At 36.8% G+C, this 12,901-nt stretch overlaps 1 protein-coding gene across 3 annotated transcripts in view; it reads right to left on the reverse strand.

The window, feature by feature from the left end:
• Positions 1–2,634: 2,634 nt before the first annotated feature.
• BOLL (boule homolog, RNA binding protein) overlaps positions 2,635–12,901 on the reverse strand; it is a 60,691-nt gene continuing 50,424 nt past the window's right edge. For all 3 annotated transcript variants that reach the window (XM_003825318.5, XM_055108919.1, XM_003825317.4), the window contains one exon: positions 2,635–5,582. In XM_003825318.5, coding sequence (XP_003825366.1) covers positions 5,559–5,582 — 24 coding nt within the window. In that variant the 3' untranslated portion in view covers positions 2,635–5,558. The remainder of the gene's footprint in view (positions 5,583–12,901) is intronic.

Below are 12,901 nucleotides of genomic sequence, written 5' to 3' on the forward strand. Positions count from 1 at the left end.
TATAATGTTGTTTCAGAGAAGGTTAAACTAATAATTACAGTGGAACTTGGCATGTGTCTAAGGATGTAATCAGTTCTAAGAAAAGATGTAGTTATGTTACTACACATGACCCTATTCAGGCAGACCGTAAAGTAAGACAGGCAGTCTGTCTTACTTTAATGGAACGAATTGTACTTTATTTAAATAATAAAGATGAGATTTCTTTTGAAACTGCATGACCCGAGATTAAATCATGTCAGTAAAAACTGTACTGTTACTTACCTTTAGCTAGCATGTATGAAGATGTTTGGTTTGAAGGATGTTTAATAAGGAAAGACCAACTGGATGATTTATATGAAGAAATGACATTTAGGATGAATTCTGGATGTTTCTCCAAATAATTCATCATTTAGAAGAGAATAGGGAAAGCTGAATTCTCTGTAATGGATATACAAAATTTAAGCAAAGGTGACAGTGATTTAGAAAGTAATTTTCATGAAGCAAGTGAATGGATTAAATGAGTTGTACAGTGTTAGGTTTATATCCCAAATCAAAGTTTGAATCTTTAAAAAAAGTGTTTAACTTCAAAAAGTCCCATCAAAAAAACAAACACATTATCTTTTCTTCAGCTTTCTAAACTTTTCCCATATCATGGCATAACCATAATATTCACATGGCACAGTGGGGCTAAGGGAGCCTGTGTGCACTGTAGGTGATGTGAAAAGATGTCCTGAATTCTCTATTGCTGTTTTTAATATGGTTACTAAGATAACAAAGTCATTTATTCACTGGGGGATAGGGGAAAAAAATAAATAATGCTTTAGACTACCACTACAAACAAATACATATACTCCAGTTCTGTAGGAAACCACCAGTTAAACATTTGATGCACGAAGAACTAAATCTTTTTATTTTGTTTTTGTTTTTGAGACGGAATCTTGCTCTGTCACCAGGCTGGAGTGCAGTGGTGTGATCTCGGCTCACTGCAATCTCTGCCTCCCGGCTTCAAGCCATTCCCCTACCTCAGCCTCTTGAGTAGCTGGAACTACAGGCGTGCACCACCACACCTGGCTAGTTTTTTGTATTTTAGTAGAGATGGGGTTTCACCATGTTGGCCGGGATGGTCTCGATCTCCTGACCTCGTGATCCACCCGCCTAGGCCTCCCAAAGTGCTGGAATTACAGATGTGAGCCACTGTGCCTGGCCAAGAACTAAATCTTAACAAGGAATTCAGACTTTTATATTTCTCAAAAATCAGATGTTGGTCAGTTCCCCCCAAACTAGAAATAAGTCCACAGAATTTTGATCCATTAATTAGATGGGATTTATCAGTTGCTTTTTTGATACCTTCTACAAAGGGATGGAATGATAGCTGTTAGATAAAGCTGCAAAAACTCACCTGTTAAAAAATTAGAACCTGTCTGTAGCCTCCGATTCCCAGTCCAGACACGTAGAATAGGTGCCACACTACTTGTTAATAAGTAATATTACAATAATATTGTCTGTTCTAATTAACATATGTTTTCTGTTATACTTCTTTATATCTATACATGTATGCATACATATATATTTGTGTATATATATAATATATAATATAGTTACATAAAAGCTCTAATCACCAAGATATTTCTATAAAAGGACTTCACTATAGATTATCACAAAGCCTCAGGTTTCAGATGATTATATACCATTTGATTAATTAAAAGAACAGAATGATGACATGAGCAATTGTACCCCAATGGGCATCTGCAATTGAAATACTATGAGATATTGAAGGATGAACTTAGAAATGTTTTTATTTCAAATGCTTCATGAGTGAAAGTAAAGCCACTATTAATGTAAATACCACAGGTCCCATTTGATGGAGAAAATACTTTACTGAGATAACGCATAGATTATATGATAGACCCAGCCTTCACAAATACTTTTTAAAGGAATAAAACCTATCAAAGACAAAGGTATAGAGAGAATGCCACAAAACTTGTCAGTGGTTAGTAAAGGGAGAAAATAAATATTAAGACATTAGGGGCAGTTACTTTGAAGGCTTTATACCTCTGGAAAGAAACCTGACTCATAAAATAACAACACAAAATGATATTTTTAAAATGATATTTTTTTCCCAGGAAATAAAAACTCTTAGAGATGTGTTTTTATCTTCACCATCTCATGCAGGAAGAAATGGAGAAGAAAAAAGTAGGAGTCTAATCAAAGAACTTTCTTCTTAGACATTCTCTCTTCAGACCTAACGGTATACTGGAATCTTATGGGTACATCCCAAGAAGTGTGAGGATCTAGGTCCCCAAAATTTTCTCTGATGACCAACCATCAACTGTTGCTTATCTTCTGAAGTGAGAAGACTCTTAGCAGGGGAGGAAGTGAGGGGCCTTGGTCTCAAAGTATAGAGAGGTCACTTCTCACACTCCTGTATTTCAAAGGGAAGAGTAAGTCCAACAAACAGCAGCCACTGTGGTTGCTAATCAGAGAGTAGTATTCAACATGTAAGGACAAAGCCGATGCGATATTTTTAAGGCTTATGCACAGGGATAAAAACACTGAATAGAGTTGAAAGAAACCGCACCAATTATGAATATTACTTACATTCATTCTTTGGGTAAAATTTTCCTCTTTGCCACTTTTAAGTCTATAGGGATTTCAGGATAAACTGGAGTCAAACTATAGATCTAGAGGCCAACAATTTATTCCAGTAACAAAGAGCATGTTGAAGCATGATATTGAAGTTGTATTGGATGCCCTCCTAAAGTCCTTTGATTCTGTATTTTAATTCTATTGAAGTGCAATTTCTGGGAAAGATACAAATAATTTTTATGTGTGACCCCCAAATCATTATTTTATAGTTAAGTGTAGCATAAATCTAGGAAACACACTCCTACATATGGGGGTTATCATGTATAAATTTGTTTGAAAATAATTGTACTGTTCTTGTCGGTGGAAATTTATAAAGCAATCTGTTTTAAACTAAATCGTACCTCTTTCCAAGCCATCCTTCTGAAATCAGCTGACAGAGGAAGTTAAAGCCTAATTTCCCAAGATGCTTTATCTTTTGACATGTTACCATCTATCTCTGATTGTATTAGAGATTTTTGGAAAACAGGCTGCAAAGTTATTACCTTGTGATTTTGGTACATGTGCTAATATCTGTATTATCCATTTTATTCTAACACCCAGTGAATTTCAGATAATTTCTTCAGATTGGCCTTTCAAAATGGGTCCTAAGTAAAACCTTAATTTTCAAAATTATCAGAGATATACTACAAAATAGAAATAAATAAAATGGGCTTTACTTAGTATATGTAAGGAGAATTTTTGTCTCTCAATCTATCTGTTTTTAGAAGTAACATGTGTGGGGCTGGGTACAATGGCTCCCGCCTGTAATCTCAGCACTTTGGATGGCCAAAGTAGGAAGATCACTTGAGCCCAGGAGTTTGAGACCAGCTTGGGGAACCTAGTAAGACCCTGTCTCTACAAAAAATAAAAAATTAGCTGGGTGTGGTGGTGCATGCCTGTAATCCTAGCTACTAGGGAGGCTGAGGTGAAAGGATGGCTTAAGCCCAGGAGTTTGAGGTCACAGTGAGCCATGATCGCATAACTGCATTCCAACCTGGGCCCCAGAGCAAGACAGTCTCTTAAAAAAAAAAAAAAAAAAAAGTAACATGTTTGGGCTATTAAGCTAGGCCATGAAGAAGGCTGTATGATATCCTCCATTTATTCAGATTGTCAAACTCCCAAAATTTTTAGTAGCTTCTCAAAATAAAGCTAAATTCTAAGAAAGTGCATATGTATAAATTATATATGTGTGTGTATATATGCATATAAACATGTATATATGTGTATGCATATAATCTATATAGTTGTGGAAGAAACACACTTGGGTATCAATTATCATCAAAATTCCTTATCCAATAATACATCATTAATTTTTATTAACAGTCCAGGATTTGTTTAGCATCTTGTTTAACATTTGAAAATCAAAACATAAACTTTTTGGTTCTCAAGGATAGTGCTATTAAAAGAAAATCTTGAACATCAGTGGTTAGTAATTTTTTACTTACAGAACAAAAACTTCTGAAATTTCATTGTGGGACTTAATCTATTTACATTCCTAAAACTGAGAATAATTAATGTATTTGAGATCCTTGTATGCTAGTATACATTCATAAGGTTCTACTGTTCTCATGAAGCCATTTGACTGGCAAACATATTCATTACAGTTTCAAAAGAAAACACCCTATTTGACTCACCAGAAAAACCTTTGTGATCTATATCCTACTATTTCTGCTGCTGCTGCTAAGCATGGAATACATTTGGGGTTGAAACAGGGGAGGAAAGAGATAGATTTATTAGGGTAATACCAACTTTTATGGCTCCCCCTGCCCCCTCCACCTAAAATTAGGAGGTCAGTGAAAGAACTGCAAATGAATGTAAAGAGGAATATTTCCTGTACTACTGCAGAAATTTTAGAGATTAAAAACCCCTATGATTTGTTCTGTACCTTTTGAACAATGAATGACACCCCTCCCATCTATTTTCCAATTTTATAGTAAAAATCGGATTTAGAATCAGAATCTAAAATTTTCCTTTGGTGTAAAAAATAGTTTTGCATTTTATGAAAACAATTGTCCTTTTAAAAATTAATCACATATATAATTGAATATATTGGTTGCATATCAGAAGAAAAGTTTTAAGGATTAAAGCATTCAAAGAACAGTAATTTGGTGGAATTTCAGTCAGTGTTATGGGATCATGTCAGAGATGAACCCTTCTTTTATCAAAATTCCAAAGGTGGATCCATATTTTATAAAATTTGATACCAAATAAATTATGTTATAGGAAGATTTCAATATTGTCTCAAACACTGGAGAAAAAATTTAATATAGTCAAATTACATGAAAAGGCAAGAATACTGATCATGTTGATGGTATTTCTAATATTTGGAAAATGTTATAAAAAAGAAGTATAAATACTATTCAGATTCTGAAAACCATGGCAGACGCAAAATTAAATAAGGAGTAACAGTAATAAATGAATTAAAAATTAGACAAAAGCATATTAAATGACAGCAAAGCAAAAATAGAATTGTCATTAATATTAAATAGTATACTGTTGTAAAATATATGAAAGTATTAAAAGTATTATAATTAAAAATGATTCTTATCCTAAATATGAAAAGAAATATCAAATAATATGAAACATAACATCTAATTGTTTGATAAGAAAAAATAACACAAAGCAGAGAAAATAAAAGACACCTCACTATTCCCAATGCGGTTATTATTTATGGAATGGATAAAACATGTTGTAGAAAAGGTCATTACAGTTAGGTTAGCACATAAAAAACCAACATGCCACATCTACCTAAATAATTTTGTAGAACAGCTGAAAAAGCAAATTTCATCAAATTTAGACAGCTTATAGTGGAATAACTGAGTATGGTGAGGTATTAACTAACACTAAGTTTCACAACGGGCAGCTTCTAGCTGGTTCGTTGAAGCTGGATCTCGGCCACGCAAGGATCATTGGACAAGAAATCAGTTGAGCTGGACTAGAGCTGCCCAATTGTCTTAATAATGAATGCTCCACACTGTCTGTTAAGTAAAGAGAAAATATAGATCAGGAAGACGGAATGGAAAAAAAAAGATAAGTTAGAACAGATGAGTACAGACCATCAATCAATATTCACTAAATATTTGCAGAACCTTGGTACCAATTAAATTAGAATGTTACAAAGTGAGAGGCTAGCAATTAGGAGGGCTCCAGAACTCAGGAAAACCTGCTCGCTGAGAGCTTAGAATCTATATTAGACAATCTCTAGTCTAGTGTTACAGTATAAATGTTGAGTAAATAAAATGAGGGATGGGTCAGCACAGATTACGAGTTACAACATTTCCTTCTATTAGGTGGGTCTTAAAAACTTGTTTTTAAAAGGGGAATAGTATTTTTGGCAGGAGGCTATTTAGAACGCTGTCCAGGGGAGGAGCCAAGATGGCCGAATAGGAACAGCTCCGGTCTACAGCTCCCAGCGTGAGCGACGCAGAAGACCGGTGATTTCTGCATTTCCATCTGAGGTACCAGGTTCATCTCACTAGGGAGTGCCAGACAGTGGGCGCAGGTCAGTGGGTGCGTGCACCTTGCGCGAGCTGAAGCAGGGCGAGGCATTGCCTCACTTGGGAAGCCCAAGGGGTCAGGGAGTTCCCTTTCTGAGTCAAAGAAAGGGGTGATGGACGGCACCTGGAAAATCGGGTCACTACTGCGCTTTTCCGACGGGCTTAAAAAACGGCGCACCACGAGATTATATCTCGCACCTGGCTCAGAGGGTCCTATGCCCACGGAGTCTCGCTGATTGCTAGCACAGCAGTCTGAGCTCTAACTGCAAGGCGGCAGCGAGGCTGGGGGAGGGGCGCCCGCCATTGCCCAGGCTTGATTAGGTAAAAAAAGCAGCCAGGAAGCTCGAACTGGGTGGAGCCCACCACAGCTGAAGGAGGCCTGCCTGCCTCTGTAGGCTCCACCTCTGGGGGCAGGGCACAGACAAACTAAAAGACCAGTAACCTCTGCAGACTTAAATGTCCCCGTCTGACAGCTTTGAAGAGAGCAGTGGTTCTCCCAGCATGCAGCTGGAGATCTGAGAACGGGCAGACTGCCTCCTCAAGTGGGTCCCTGACCCCTGACCCCCGAGCAGCCTAACTAGGAGGCACCCCCCAGCAGGGGCACACTGACACCTCACACGGCAGGGTATTCCAACAGACCTGCAGCTGAGGGTCCTCTCTGTTAGAAGGAAAACTAACAAACAGAAAGGACATCCACACCAAAAACCCATCTGTACATCACCATCATCAAAGACCAAAAGTAGATAAAACCACAAAGATGGGGAAAAAACAGAACAGAAAAACTGGAAACTCTAAAAAGCAGAGCGTCTCTCCTCCTCCAAAGGAACGCAGTTCCTCACCAGCAATGGAACAAAGCTGGATGGAGAATGACTTTGACGAGCTGAGAGTAGAAGGCTTCAGATGATCAAATGACTCTGAGCTACGGGAGGACATTCAAACCAAAGGCAAAGAAGTTGAAAACTTTGAAAAAAATTTAGAAGAATGTATAACTAGAATAACCAATACAGAGAAGTGCTTAAAGGAGCTGATGGAGCTGAAAACCAAGGCTCGAGAACTACGTGAAGAATGCAGAAGCCTCAGGAGCCGATGCGATCAACTGGAAGAAAGGGTATCAGCGATGGAAGATGAAATGAATGAAATGAAGCGAGAAGGGAAGTTTAGAGAAAAAAGAATAAAAAGAAATGAGCAAAGCCTCCAAGAAATATGGGACTATGTGAAAAGACCAAATCTACGTCTGATTGGTGTACCTGAAAGTGATGGGGAGAATGGAACCAAGTTGGAAAACACTCTGCAGGATATCATCCAGGAGAACTTCCCCAATCTAGCAAGGCAGGCCAATGTTCAGATTCAGGAAATACAGAGAACGCCACAAAGATACTCCTCGAGAAGAGCAACTCCAAGACACATAATTGTCAGATTCACCAAAGTTGAAATGAAGGAAAAAATGTTAAGGGCAGCCAGAGAGAAAGGTCGGGTTACCCTCAAAGGGAAGCCCATCAGACTAACAGCAGATCTCTTGGCAGAAACCCTACAAGCCAGAAGAGCGTGGGGGCCAATATTTAACATTCTTAAAGAAAAGAATTTTCAACCCAGAATTTCATATCCAGCCAAACTAAGCTTCATAAGTGAAGGAGAAATAAAATCTTTTACAGACAAGCAAATGCTGAGAGATTTTGTCACCACCAGGCCTGCCTTACAAGAGCTCCTGAAGGAAGCATTAAACATGGAAAGGAACAACCGGTACCAGCCGCTGCAAAATCATGCCAAAATGTAAAGACCATTGAGACTAGGAAGAAACTGCATCAACTAACGAGCAAAATAACCAGCTAACATCATAATGACAGGATCAAATTCACACATAACAATATTAACTTTAAATGTAAATGGACTAAATGCTCCAATTAAAAGACACAGACTGGCAAATTGGATAAAGAGTCAAGACCCATCAGTGTGCTGTATTCAGGAACCCATCTCATGTGCAGAGACACACATAGGCTCAAAATAAAAGGATGGAGGAAGATCTACCAAGCCAATGGAAAACAAAAAAAGGCAGGGGTTGCAATCCTAGTCTCGGATAAAACAGACTTTAAACCAACAAAGATCAAAAGAGACAAAGAAGGCCATTACATAATGGTAAAGGGATGAGTTCAACAAGAAGAGCTAACTATCCTAAATATATATGCACCCAATACAGGAGCACCCAGATTCATAAAGCAAGTCCTGAGTGACCTACAAAGAGACTTAGACTCCCACACATTAATAATGGGAGACTTTAACACCCCACTGTCAACATTAGACAGATCAACGAGACAGAAAGTCAACAAGGATACCCAGGAATTGAACTCAGCTCTGCACCAAGCAGACCTAATAGACATCTACAGAACTCTCCACCCAAAATCAACAGAATATACATTTTTTTCAGCACCACACCACACCTATTCCAAAATTGACCACATACTGGGAAGTAAAGCTCTCCTCAGCAAATGTAAAAGAACAGAAATTATAACAAACTATCTCTCAGACCACAGTGCAATCAAACTAGAACTCAGGATTAAGAATCTCACTCAAAACTGCTCAAATACATGGAAACTGAACAACCTGCTCCTGAATGACTACTGGGTACATAACGAAATGAAGGCAGAAATAAAGATGTTCTTTGAAACCAACGAGAGCAAAGACACAACATACCAGAATCTCTGGGACGCATTCAAAGCAGTGTGTAGAGGGAAATTTATAGCACTAAATGCCCACAAGAGAAAGCAGGAAAGATCCAAAATTGACACCCTAACATCACAATTAAAAGAACTAGAAAAGCAAGAGCAAACACATTCAAAAGCTAGCAGAAGGCAAGCAATAACTAAAATCAGAGCAGAACTGAAGGAAATAGAGACACAAAAAAACCCTTCAAAAAATTAATGAATCCAGGAGCTGGTTTTTTGAAAGGATCAACAAAACTGATAGACCGCTAGCAAGACTAATAAAGAAAAAAAGAGAGAAGAATCAAATAGACACAATCAAAAATGATAAACTAGTTTATACTTAACATGGAACCAAAAAAGAGCCAGTATAGCCAAGACAATCCTAAGCAAAAAGAACAAAGCTGGAGGCATCACGCTACCTGACTTCAAACTATACTACAAGGCTACAGTAACCAAAACAGCATGGTACTGGTACCAAAACAGAGATATAGACCAATGGAACAGAACAGAGCCCTCAGAAATAATGCCGCATATCTACAACTATCTGATCTTTGACAAGCCTGACAAAAACAAGAAATGGGGAAAGGATTCCCTATTTAATAATGGTGCTGGGAAAACTGGCTAGCCATATGTAGAAAGCTGAAACTGGATCCCTTCCTTACACCTTATACAAAAATTAATTCAAGATGGATTAAAGACTTACATGTTAGACCTAAAACCATAAAAACCCTAGAAGAAAACCTAGGCAATACCATTCAAGACATAGGCATGGGCAAGGACTTCATGTCTAAAACACCAAAAGCAATGGCAACAAAAGCCAAAATTGACAAATGGGATCTAATTAAACTAAAGAGCTTCTGCACAGCAAAAGAAACTACCATCAGAGTGAACAGGCAACCTACAAAATGGGAGAAAATTTTTGCAACCTACTCATCTGACAAAGGGCTAATATCCAGAATCTACAATGAACTCAAACAAATTTACAAGAAAAAAACAACCCCATCAAAAAGTGGACGAAGGATATGAACAGACACTTCTCAAAAGGAGACATTTATGCAGCCAAAAAACACATGAAAAAATGCTCATCATCACTGGCCATCAGAGAAATGCAAATCAAAACCACAATGAGATACCATCTCACACCAGTTAGAATGGCGATCATTAAAAAGTCAGGAAACAACAGGTGCTGGAGAGGATGTGGAGAAATAGGAACACTTTTACACTGTTGGTGGGACTCTAAACCAGTTCAACCATTGTGGAAGTCAGTGTGGCGATTCCTCAGGGATCTAGAACTAGAAATACCATTTGACCCAGCCATCCCATTACTGGGTATATACCCAAAGGGTTATAAATCATGCTGATATAAAGACGCACACGTATGTTTATCACGGCACTATTCACAATAGCAAAGACTTGGAACCAACCCAAATGTCCAACAATGATAGAGTGGATTAAGAAAATGTGGCAGATATACACCATGGAATACTATGCAGCCATAAAAAATGATGAGTTTATGTCCTTTGTAGGGACATGGATGAAGCTGGAAAGCATCATTCTCAGCAAACTATTGCAAGGACAAAAAACCAAACACTGCATGTTCTCACTCATAGGTGGGAATTGAACAATGAGAAAACTTGGACACAGGAAGGGGAATATCACACACAGGGGACTGTTGCGGGTGGAGCGGGGAGGGATAGCATTAGGAGATATGCCTAATGCTAAATGACGAGTTAATGGGTGCAGCACACCAACATGGCACACGTATACATATGTAATGAATCTGCACGTTGTGCACATGTATCCTAAAACTTAAAGTATAATAATAATAAAATTAAAAAAAAGAATTCTATTTAAAGTCTGCATAATGAAAAATAAAGCAGAAAATTACTGCAAAAAATACACTGTACATTCTTACAAAGTGAACCATTGAGATAATTATTTCCAGGTTACATGATACATTTGAGGTAAAAGTTACTGTAAAATTTATTTAAAAAAATGGATAAGATCAAGGGGAAATGTGATCTATTTTCTGTCTTTAGTAGCTTTTGGAATTTTTTCTATTATTCCTGCCATTCTGAAATTTCACAATAATTGGCCTTAGTGTGAGTCTTTTGCAGTAATTGTGGCAAGTAGTTGGTAGGCCTTTTCAATTTAGAGACTCTTGTCCTTAAGTTTCTAGGAAGTTTTCTTCTATTAATTTATTGATAATTTCCTCCAATGATTTTTCTCTATTCCTCTTTCTGCAATTTAAAAAATATTTGACTTCTTGGATTAATCTAATTTTATCTTTTCTCTATTATTATTCACCTCAGTCTTTTTTGATTCTACGTTCTGAAAACTTTTGCCTGTAATATTTAACTCACACATAATTTATTTCAATTATCGCATTAGTGGAAAAACTAGTGACATTTTAGAATAAGGTGTATAGTTTAGACGACTGTACTGATGTTCATTTCCTGTGCCTGTGCCCTCTAGCCAAAGGATGAAGTAGGTGAAGGATATACAGAAACTCTATTATTTCTATAACTTCTCAGTAAATCTGAAATTATTTCAAAATGCAAGGCTAAAAAAATTAAAAGGACAGATGTTTGAGAGAAAAAGTGTCAGGCTGTCTATGCATGTCCCACTTCTCATTAGTTTTTGCCTGTTTCGGAGAGGATATTAATTGTAGTTTCTTTGATATTTTCTTCTGCTCCCTGCATTGTATGTTTCTTATGAATTTCTTTTTTTCTGTTTATTTTGTTCTCTCACCCTAGAGGTTTTATTCTAACGTGGCTGCACGTCATAGTTAAGAGGGAGGCACTAAAATCCTAATGGGAAGTTCTTTGTGCATGGTTTGTCAGTGATCTTCACTTCAAGGATTTAAGAGACCAGCGAACTTTTTCTCTATGGTAGAAGGCATGCTTGGATTAGAATCCTGGATCTGCCACTTACTCAACTATGCTACTGTGGGCAAGTTACTTTTTAAGCTTAAAGTGATCAAATTAACACTGCCAGTAATTAGACATATTGGCATCTCATATCCCCTGATATGACACACTGATAAGGGCATATCACCTCTGTGATATTATTGTCCCAAATTCATACCCTTTATCTAATTAAGAGAAAACATAGGCCAACAAAAGTGAAGAGTGTTCTACAAAATAACTAATCAATATTTTAAAAAAGAATCAAGGTCATGAAAGACAATAAAAGACTATGTAAATGTCACAGATTGGTGGAGAATAAGGAGACATGACAAATTAATGTAGGATCTTAGATTAGATCCTAGAACAGAAAAAGAACATAAGTGAAAAAAATGGTGAAGTTTGTAGTTCACTTAATAGGTCTGTAGTTTACTTAACAGTACTTTATGAATGCTAATTTCTTGGTTTTGCTAATTGTTTTGATTATAAGCTGTTAAAATTAGAAGTTGAGTGAAGAGATACACGAACTCTATGTATTATTTTTACAACCTTTCTGTAAGTGTAAAATTATTTTAAAATAAAATGTTAAAAAATAGGTTAAAAGGCCAAGGACGTTTGGTGGGATGGGATGATGGGGGAAGATAACTGCCAGGATATCTATGCATGGGTTGCTTCTCATTAATTTTGCTTGAGGCATGATGAATCCTTTTTTGATTTGTAAATTCAAGTCACAGTGTTTTTGATTTTGTTTTGCTGTTAAAATTTCTGCACATTCTTTCTGTTCCATTTATTCTGTATTCTTTTCTTGAGAATTACTATTTTTTGGTTGGACCTGTCTCTCTGCTCTCTCTGTTCTAGCATTTTATCTCATCATTTAATCTTTCATGTTATTTTCTTTTACATTCTGGAAGAATTAAAAATATCCTTCTCTATGAAGGATTTCATTTTCTTTTGTGACTACTGGCCCTTTATGACAAAGGCAAATATGATTCTTTCCATCATGTCAATAGTTTTTGGGCAGTATTTTCTTACAGTAGCTAGCAACCATTTCATTTTTCCTGTTTTTCAGCTTGCAATTGTTTCTTAAAGATCTATTACTGAGAACATGGGATACATCTTAAAAATTGTATTTAATTTCCTCTAATACATACGTTCTTATACATATATACATATTTATACTATTCATCCTTGCCTT

Source organism: Pan paniscus, chromosome 13 (assembly GCF_029289425.2).
Source record: "Pan paniscus chromosome 13, NHGRI_mPanPan1-v2.0_pri, whole genome shotgun sequence".
NCBI lineage: Eukaryota > Metazoa > Chordata > Mammalia > Primates > Hominidae > Pan > Pan paniscus.